Source organism: Apaloderma vittatum, unplaced genomic scaffold (genome assembly GCF_000703405.1).
Source record: "Apaloderma vittatum isolate BGI_N311 unplaced genomic scaffold, ASM70340v1 scaffold7775, whole genome shotgun sequence".
Classification (NCBI taxonomy): domain Eukaryota; kingdom Metazoa; phylum Chordata; class Aves; order Trogoniformes; family Trogonidae; genus Apaloderma; species Apaloderma vittatum.
Window position 1 is genome coordinate 1,934 of NW_009716423.1, and position 10,688 is coordinate 12,621.

A 10,688-nucleotide genomic window follows, 5' to 3' on the forward strand; every position below is an offset into this window, starting at 1 on the left:
TGTCTGTCCTCATGAGGACATTGCAGTTGCCCTGGGCAGACATGCCTGTGTTCTGCCCTGGAGATGTACTCCAGACCAAGGCCACAGGAGGTTTTCAGTTTTGGTCTCTGATGGCTGCTTTGTGCACCCCATTGCTTGCTGGCTGAGACTGCAGCTTAACAGGAATATAAGACTTGCAGGGAGCCTGTTTTGAGTCAGGTCCAGTTCCCTGCCCTTGCGGGTGCTTAAGTTACTTTACACAGTGTGATTACTGACTTTCACCCTTGCAGCTAGTGAGGCTGAAGGTTTCCAGTGCTCCCCTTTCCCAAAACGAATCCTCTGATGGAGAAAATCTGCTAAGCCCCAACTAGAGGATACCCACTGCCTCTTGTGCATCTGCTTGTGCCCTGTGGAAAGAAGGAAATCCAACACCTCTTCTGCTCTCAGACCATGAGGCTGAATTGTGGGTCTCCATAACCACTGTGTCTTCTTGGTCAGTGCTCATCCCATTGAAATTGATGATGGCAGCTACCTGTCCTTCCACCTCACTGAAAGGGGATCAGATCCTGATCACTTGACCCATATTGTTCTCTAGCACTTTTCGACCCAGCCACCTCTTGAAGAGCACATCACCATTTAGAAAATCTGCCAGCTCCCTCACACCTTTCTAAAATCTTATCCACCTTTCTATTATCATGATAAAGCTTTGGTCTCTCGGTGAGGCAATTCTCTGAAATAGTTTTCATATTAACAACACTGCAGAAGTCTCTCCACATCTCAGTCTGATATTAGGGTTGGTAACAAAATGCCAACACCACCAATGCTGCACATCCCTTCAGCAAAATTATTCTAACTCACATTCTGTCTTATTTATTCTCTCTAGCACACAATCCCATTCAATGTTCACAGTGCTTTTACTTTTGTTTTGATTTCCCTTATGTGATGGTTGTCCCATCATCTCCTATCTCTTTTGTGTCTGGTTTCAGATCCTGCATCCACACTTACAGTTCCCCCATTTTCTTGCCAGGCTCCTCAGCATCACTGTGCAAACACAGGACTCTCAATCTCCATCTCCTGGCCCTTCTGTACAGAAATCTGTCAACACATGACCTTCTTAGAAATCAATACCTCAGTTAGGGACCAATGAGATCACCAGCACAGGATGACAGGCAGGGCAGGGCGAGAGGGAGCAAAAGCATTTTTATGTGCTGTGGGCCCTCAGAGTTTTTCAAGATGAGGAACTAGATCTCTAGGGGGTGGACATGCTTTCTTTCTATATGAAAAATCACATTTGCGTAATTTTGCTGAATAGTGAAGTGATGGCTGCTCTATTTGACAGATGTGGTTTGCCAAAAAAAGTCTCTAGCCAAATGTTCCATATAGGAACTGGTAAATGTTATGTAGCAAAACTACTGCAAAACCTTTCTCAGATGCCAAGTTCTTATTTCATTTAAGGTAGCAGTAAGGGGAAGGGAGAAACCAGTGAAGAAGAATGACTGCACTTATGAAAACCATCTTGATAATCAATTTTCAGTTCATAACTTTTCACCGACTCAACATCTTAATCCATAAAATGATTAAATCTAAAGTAACTAATGGAAGATATGGCAGTGGGTATTAAAAAAAAACACAATGAAGCCATACTGATTCATAGCAACTGAATAGATGTATGTTTTCTCCTGCAACACTTTCAAACAGAGTGTAAAATAGAGTGAAACACTACAATTCCGGAAGAGTTTCACAAACAACTGTTGGCAAAACTGAATACTACACCTATATTTATTCTACAGAGCAGGGCATGGATACTGATAGGAAACTTGTCTGGGAAAGCTGTAAAAAGACACACTTTTTAATTTCTAAAGATTTAACATTGCCAAAGTATTTCTTTTAAGCTGGAGACGCTGCCTGTTTAATTCACTTTTATATCTTTTCATTTGTAAAGGCACACCTTGTGGGTCACATAATGTTGAACCACTGGAAAATTGTTATGACATAAATATTATGGTAGTAATTCCCATAAATGACAGGCAAAATCCCACTTATCCTAGCCAGAAATAAGAAGGAAAAGGAAAAAAGGAATTTTCTCCTCCTTTCTGCAAATCTTACATGAGAGGGATGCAGATCTCCAAGTTATGAAAAGCAGAGCTGGGACTGTGAGATTAGCACTGCCTGGCGCATGACCACTCAAGGGTCCTCCATGTCCCGTGGCCTCTGATGCTGCCCTCAAGCAAGGATGCTTATCCCCGCTGGCCCCTCAGGCACTGGGAAATGGTGGGAGAAGTCCTTGCTCCCACAGCCTCAGCTGGTTCATCCACACGTTTCGTGGGCTATAAACCCAGTCATTCCCGTTGGCAAGAAAACCTCCACCCTTATGGCCGCAGATCTATGATGCTGCAGCCAACACTTCCCGGTTCCTGTGGCTGGAGACCAAATGGGTCTCGAGCAAAACTGGGCGAAGAAGCAAAATGTTCACTGGAGCATTTGTGTCAAGCAAACTGCATTCACCTGTGGCCTCCTGTTTTGGCAAAATGGCAGAGAAATGAGAGCTACAGAAGGTGCTACCTGAATTCACTATTCTTGTTTCTTTTCAGATCACTGAGAGAATAATTGTTTTATTCGTTGTGATCAACAGTCAGGAAGAAATTCAAGGGAAATATGTTGTGTGTGTTTTATTTCTCCTTTGGAATTTAGTGGATGTGGTAAGGTAAGTAGTCAGTGGTGCAACAATGAGGGAAAAATGGGTCATTCTTGCAAGTAGAACTGCTCCCCTCTCTGTGCTGCAGGCTAATTTCATTATTTTGAAGTTAGTAGAAAAGCATATTATCCATTTTAAATAAAAGGCAGGAATTTATAAGCTACTTATGATTTTAAAAAAAACCCCACGTAGTTGAGAGACTGAGAGACTTACAGAAGCAAATGGTTGCATTAACATTTGTAGTTCAATGGCTTTGACCTTTTTAACAAAAACTTAGAAGGATATCACAGCTACTTCCCAGGGAACAGCAATTGCTGAGTCTGGTTTACAATTCTATTGCTGTAATTTATTATATATACATTTCTTTTAGCATCTCAATTTGATACAAGATTGTCAGCACAGTAAGGCGGCAGAATTTACTGAGATGGAAAGGTTAATTGCACTGTGCTTTCCAAAAAGCCAAGAGCTTGTGCTGAAGGGAATTAGAATTTTGGTGTAGTAGGGCATGTATCATAACACACATGAGGCAAAATGAACAGGAATACAACTCAGGATTTTTATCACAAAAAATATCATGGAAGCTACCAGTACCTCACTGTGGTAATAGTATAATGGTGAAAATGCCACATTACTGACTTTTGCATTAGCATCTGAAGTCAGTAACATTTTCTTAAATGCTACTTAAGTTTCTACAGATCTTATTTTGTAGACTTACAGCAGGGAAGACATACGGAAGTAAGCATTTTAAGAACACATAGACCCTACAGCATCTTCTCATCTTCTGTATGGAAGGAAAATCTTAATCTTTTTTTTCTTTCTGCTAAAATAGCTTTCTGATTGTTTCAGGGACTGACTGGGGAATACAGATTTAGACAGCAAAGACAAAGTATGTTATAAAAGAGATCTAAAAAAAGGAAAGTGTCAGGTCGTACTGATAAAGATTTTAAGTCAGCTTCATGGTATTTGTACTATATATGTAAATAAACTACTACTTGTATCAAAGGTTTGCATTATTGCTCCATCCAATTTCTTTTTGAAGTTTGTAAAGCTGAAATAGTAGACCCTAATCTCAAATGAAAGGGTTCTGTGCAGCTGGAGAGAGGCCAACAACATCGCCTGTAAATCCTTGTCAGTGCATAATAGTCCTATCAGTGAATCATTTTTTTCTATCACTGCTAAGAACACAGTCCAGCACCCAAGCAGTAACAATGGCAATTTAATAGGCAAGATACTGTAGTCTATAGCAGCAAATGACCCATTCAAGCAATAACACATAGTATAACTCGTACAGATTTAGAAATCTTATGTGATTTATTTCACAGCTTCTGTGCCATATCCTAACATCTCAAAGAAGTGGTCATGTCTAAAGGTGTACAGGAATCTAGCCCATCCCTTTGCCAACTAGTCTTGAAGTATTACAAGTTCTTCCACATAGTAATTCAGAGACAAAAATACCCTGTGCATTCTGGCTAATGATATACTGAGAGCAAATTCTGCAAGGTTTTCTATATACCATCTTTTCTGCTTATAATATGAAGAGCTGAAGAAGTGTACAGAGACAGGGCAAAAAAAAGCTGTCTCCTTTTTTGTATTGGTTTGAGATACTCCTTAAAAGCAATAATAATAAAAAGAGACAATCCTGACGCTGCAGAGGGCAAATCTGAGAGAAGATGGTACATTTATAGCATATCAAGCTCTTCTACAGTCCAGGAATGGTGCAAAATTAGTCAAATGAATTAATAAGAAAGGAATGCAGAAAGCTTGTTTAAGGCTGGTTCCATGTGCCAGAAGCAGTCCTGGCTAACAGTAGCTTAAAAATCCATTATTTTCATATATCTAGCAAGACTACAAGGCAAAAAGCATTTCAGCTCACCAGAAGTGTAATTAGATCTGTTTCTCCAGTGTTAGGAAAGCTGCTGTACAGCTTTAGATCAAACTAGCTTGGATAAGCTCACCTTTGGAGACTGAGGCAGGCATTCTGGATTCCCAGAACACGAACAGCAAGAATAAAATGCTGCAATACGCTGAGCTGCAATTGCTTTTTTGCGCTTATTACCCTCTCTGAGGTCCAGGGGAGAGGCAGTCGTACTACAGAAGATTAAGTATCTGTGACTACCTTGCTGTTTAGCCTCCTCCAGCACAGCAGTCATAAACTAGAATTTTCTCAGTCCCAAGCAACAGTTGTATTCTGACTACTGCTCTCAGTTTTAACACCCCTATCTGAAATATGTTTTCTGATGGACCAATATGAAATCATGCTGGTTTCTGACAGAGCCTTTAGGCAAGAGAGCCGTATTGCTCTCCGCCTGCTTTAGGGTAGTACTGCAGACAATCCTTCTGAAACAATGAACCATTGGCCATCAGTTAGAGCCTAAACAAAACTGTTGCAGTATTGCTCCGAAATCTTCACAGATAGGCAGCTCCAAGCCCTTGTGCATTTCTCTTGGATTTTTCATTAATATATCTTCACTTTAAAGACATGATCATACCCTCTGAGCTCTTCTGCTGTTCCTCTTGCTGCAGGTACACCTACAACATGTTAGCAAGGATGGGAATATACTACCTACCACTGACATGGCTGAACTTCTCACTGTGCATCCCACTCTACCTCCTTTCAGTTCTGGCTAAAGGTAAGCAGATGGAAAAATTATGAAAGGTTCCTTAATCTTCTTCACTAAAAGCTGATCAGTTCAATTGTCATCTGTGTTTAAGATATCTCTCTTTGTATTGCCAGAGTAGTCAGATAACCTCTACGCCGCCTCTCTTTTCTGTACTTTTTTCCTTAAAAGGGGCTTGTGTGTCTGTTGGTTTTCAGTGTTTGTTTGTTTTGTTTTTTTAACAGTGGGAAAATGTTAATTTTTTTAGGTAGAGAAGGAAAATATCCCCAGAACAGACACACAGATTTCCCTATTCCATACTGCCTGCATTAGACAGCAAGTACCAAAGTGGCCTTCTCCCCCACTGAAGCTGACATGGATGGCTCAGGCCATACTTAGCAGTTTATCATATTTAAACCAGATGTGCCCACTGAGAACATACTGTAAGCAGTGCAACTATAGGAGTGACAGAACTTGTTACTGAATAGGAAATACTTGCTAATTCTAGTATTAAGAGTAATTAGCATCTCAGACCTACAAAACTGAACTCAAGGAGAAAACAACCTGTGCATATGCATATGAATGACATTTAAATTCAGCATATAATATAGCTATCTGTGCCGTTTAGGTAATGAACTCTTACATAAAATTACTGAGTTGTTTAGGTTGGAAAAGACCTTTAAGATCCTTGAATCCAACCATCAACACAGCACTGCCAGGTCCACAACTAAACCATGTCCCTCAGCACCACCACATTTACACTCTTTTACATACCTCCAGGGATGGTGACTCAACCACTTCCCTGGGCAGCCTGTGCCAACTTAACAACCCTTTCAGTGAAGAAATTTTCCTAATATTCAGTCTAACCTTCCCTGGCACAACTTGAGTCCATTTCCACTTATCCTAGAAGCTTTTTTGATAATCTTCAACCTCCTTTGGCTAAAAAAATTTCCATGTTATCTTACAGCTTTTGCAATTTGTGTATCACTGCCTTATTTTGAATCCTTTGGCACATACTCCATCAAGCTACCATTTCCATTTGCCTTCTCAATCTACTTCCCCTACCTTCTGAAAATGTACCTGCTAGTGCTCTTTATAGGTAAGTATCTCATATTCCAGAAAACTGGGTGTCAACACAACTGGGATGCCTATGAAAACAAAAAATCAAACCAGTATAGCTCCTTCCATAAACTCTAACTCTCTTTGCCACATCTGCAGAACACTGCAGAGAAGTTCATCACCACTTGTTTAATTTCTAATGTCTTTTGAATACAAATAATTGAATTTGCAAGAGACTGTGTGTGTGAAGCATAAAAATACAAAAAGAAAAATAAAAAAATTGCTTCAGTGATTCTGGCCTCACACCTACTTACCAAATTTTGCCTTTTTAAAAAAAAAAATTAATTCTCATCTGATCATATTCTCATTCTGTGCAACCTCTCCTCACTCGTCCCTCCTAGCTGGTATGACAGGTTATATCCAGACTAAGACTTTTACAGCTTGATTATCTAAAGCAGTGAAAAAAGAGCCCACTCCAAAACCTGTATGTTAGTAGATCCCTTCTCATTCTCAACAAAATGCTTTCAAAAAAGCTGAATTTGGCTGCATTACGGCCATGTCTTCATTCTGTCATTGGCTTTAACGCTAATTGGAACGATGTCGTCTTTGCAATACATTGTTCTGGTCCTAAGTTCATGGAAGTAACTGTGCAAGGTTACCAGAGGAAGGCTTATACTGTTTCTTCTAAATTAACTGAAGACACTTTGGACTCTGCTCCCTTGTTCTTACACTGTTTTGTGTTTTCATTCAGGTATGTGCTTTATCACCCAGAACCTCTTCTCTGAAAGGAAGGCACATTTAGGGACAGGCAACATCAAAATAAAAAGAAGCTAAGTTGATATTTTGCCTGGAAATAAGAAATACATTATTAGTGGGCTGCAGCATATCATAGATTAAATCAAAAAAAATTAGGCAAATATTTTCATGGCAAAACTCCCGTTTGAATGTACCTCACCTGGTTGCGTGGAATTTTCAGAAAAGACAGTTCTCTTTAATGCACCGCAAAAATGGCGCAGCTCAGACTAGTTACCTCTGAAAGGTTTGACTTTAAATGGCAGAAGTTTTAAAAGTGAATAAATTTTTTCTAACATATATCAGAGAACTCTTAAAAAGAAGAGTGCCTCCACTCACAATCACACTAACACCCATTATTTTGGTATTATTTCTTGCCTCATTAGCAACAGATATTCTGTAATGACAATACCATTTAATCTATACAACCATTTTATATTAGGCCAACACGTATGTGCCTCATACGTATAAATACTAAATTGAGTAGAACTGGAATCTCTCAAGAAGCAGAAGATTGAGACTTTGCAACCTATGATATTCACAGGCTGATTAGCTCCAGGTATTCACAACAGATCCCTCGCATTCCAGCCCAACCTTCACTTCTCTGAACAAGAGTCCAGAAAATACAGCTAAACCACAAAGGCAAGTGATCAGGTACTATATAATCAAGGGTATATATTCAGCTACTATATATTTAAGGGTCAGAAATAAAACCTTATAATCATGTGTCAGGCAGATATTAAGAGCCTCATTCCCTACAATGCTGCACATCAGGCAGGTAGGCAGAAGAAGAGTGATGTAGTCAGATCAAATACATGCTATTTTTTAAAGGGAAGTGAATGAATATCAAAAACTACACAGAAAATTCTAGGCATTTTACTCAAGTGTGTTCCTCCTCATACTTTCGTGAGAACGCAACTAGAACACAGCCCTGTCAATGGTTGGAAATGAAGAATAAGGACAGCACCTCAATGGCAAAAATGGACAAATAAATGCTTAGGGGCTGGCATGGCTTTTCTGATGTTTCACCATATTATCATCTACATTTAAATTCAAGCAGGTGGTGGAGAAAAGCTTTACTGAAAATTAGGGGGAAAGAGGAAAGATGACACTTGGAGGGAAGATAAGAAGATAATATTTAAAGGGAAAATGAAAACTATCACAATATGAATAGGCTTTTTTTGCCTGTATGACTTTCTAAGCCATGCAGGCTAACAGGGTATACAAAGAAAGAGTGAAGCTGGCCTAAAAACTCATTTCCAAAAGGTCATCTACTATCATTTTTATTTCATACACATGGCAGACAATGTCTGCAGGCTATTGTGACCGCTAGAGTATTTGCAAACCGTAACCAACAAGGTCATGCATGCAATACTACAGGGTCAACCCTGGATTTTTTTTTGGTTTTTTTTTTGAAAGCGCTTCACAGAGAGATAGCAATTTGGAACTTAGAGAAACAGGAGTACTTCCATTTTGAATTTCTGTTTAACAGCTGAATAGGATGACAGGTTTGAAGAAAAGAGCCATTTCACATCAATCTGCTATATAACATACTAAAGGTGAAGCACTGACATCTTTTCTTTTGCAAATGCAATCTAACGCGTTTGTCATCAGCCTGCCTTAACATATCCGATAAGAGGAATAGATATTGTACAGATATTGTATTTGGTCTACGTAGCAAGGCTTTGGCAGTGGGGGAGCTGTGGGGATGGGTTCTGTGAGAAGAAGCTGGGGTTTTCCCCCATGCCAGGCACAACTGCTTCCAAACAGCTCCGAAAGAGTCAGTGCAGGACACAGCTGAGCCAACCCCAAAGCTGATGGCACTGCTGTGAAAACATTTTTAAGGAAAGGCAAAAAATGCTATGCAGACACTGTGAGAGAGAAGAATAAAAAAAAAAAAGTGAGAGAAACAACTCTGCAGCCACTAAGGTCAGCAGGGAAGGGGAGGAGGAGGTGCTCTAGGCACTGCAGCAGATTCCCCTGCAGCCCATGGAGGAGACCATAGCAGAGCAGGTCCTTCGGCAGCCCACGGCAGACCATGCAAGACAAGATATCCACACTGTGGCCTGTGTAGGACCCCATGATGCAGCAAGTGGATCTGCCTTGAAGGAAGCTACAGCCCTTGGAGAGCCCAAAGGGGAGCAAGCTCCTGGCAGCAACTGTGGCCCACGAGGGACCCAAACTAGAGGAACCCTTTTCCAGATGGACTGCAACCCATTGGAAGGACTCATGATAGGGCAGTTCTTGAAAAGCTTCAGTCTGAAAAGGAACCACGTTGGAGCAGTTCATGACGAACTGTATGCCATGTAAGGGACCCCATGCTGGAGGAGGGAAACAGTGTGAAGAGGACAAGCAGCAGAGGTGAAGGTTTATGAACTGGCTGCAACCCTCATTCCTTACGCACCCCAAACCACTTGAGGAGGGAGCAGGTAGAAAAGTCAGGAATGAAGGAGTAAAGTTGAGCCTAGGAAGAAGGGAGAAGTGAAGACAAGGTGTTTTTACTTTTGTCTTTGTTTCTTTCCATCCTACTCTATTTTTAATTGGCAATAAATTATTCTTTCCCAAGTGGAGTCTTTTTTTGTGTTACAGTAAATGTTAAATCATCTTGACCACCAAGCTTTATTATCCTACATTCTCCCTGTCCTACTGAGGAGGTGGAGTGAGAGGAGCAGCTGAATGGGCATCTGGCAGCCACACAAGGTCAAACCTACCACATATACTTATATTAAACCATGGCTATTATTTTATGTTAAAAAAAACACTGAAAAAAATCAAGATGTGATGCTCTCCCTTTGCATTGATATTTACAGCTGGCAAAAAGGCCAGCATAACAGAATGATTCTTTAAAATTCCCTACAGGGAGGACTCCCACACCTAAACTGCCAAAAACAGGCAAGAAGACTTTCCCAGTTGCTTTTGGTGACAGGTAGCTTGGGGCAAGCAATTGGGAGATCCCGGAAATTAGCCTTCTGTGTGAGACCACAGCAGGCCACTGCAACTTCAGCTCCAACACTTTGTTTCTTGAAAAGCTCAGGACTGGGTGGGCAAAAAGGTCCTTAAAATATTGACTGAGTCTTTTCACCTTTAGGAACTTAAATCTTTGTCCATAACTGTATTGGGTTTGCCTGGCCAGATTTCAGTGGCGGGGTGGCTGTAGGAGTAGCTTCTGCAAGAAGCTTTGCCGGGTCTGATAGAGCCAATGCCAGCTGGCTTCAAAGACAGACCCGCTGCTGGGCTAGGCTGAGCTTATCAATGATGATGGGAACATCTCTGAAAACATATTTAAGAAGCAGGGAAAAAAACCCAAACTGTGCTGCACAACAACTGGCTGAGAGAGGAGTGAGAATATGTGAAGACACCAATGTCAGTGAAGAGGTGGGGGAGGATGTGCTCCAGGTGCTGGAGTAGTGATTCCTCTGAGTCATGGTAAGGACCACACTGAGGCAGGCTGTCCCCCTGCAGCCCATGGAGGTCATGGGGTGTAGGTGTCCACCTGTGGCCCATGGGCTGTGATCCTGTGGGAAGCCCGCACTGAGGCAGGGTCTGATCAGGACTTTTAGGCTGTG

The 10,688-nt window shown here is 41.1% G+C and overlaps 1 protein-coding gene across 1 annotated transcript; it reads left to right on the plus strand.

Moving 5' to 3' along the window:
• Positions 1-2,570: 2,570 nt before the first annotated feature.
• On the plus strand, positions 2,571-7,164 carry PTPLAD2 (protein tyrosine phosphatase-like A domain containing 2; the record flags this gene model as incomplete). The annotated part of the gene is made up of 4 exons (XM_009869520.1): positions 2,571-2,683; positions 5,198-5,304; positions 6,239-6,370; positions 7,082-7,164. Coding segments are annotated over 4 exons (435 nt in total), but the record flags the coding sequence as incomplete, so codon positions are not given.
• Positions 7,165-10,688: the final 3,524 nt, after the last annotated feature.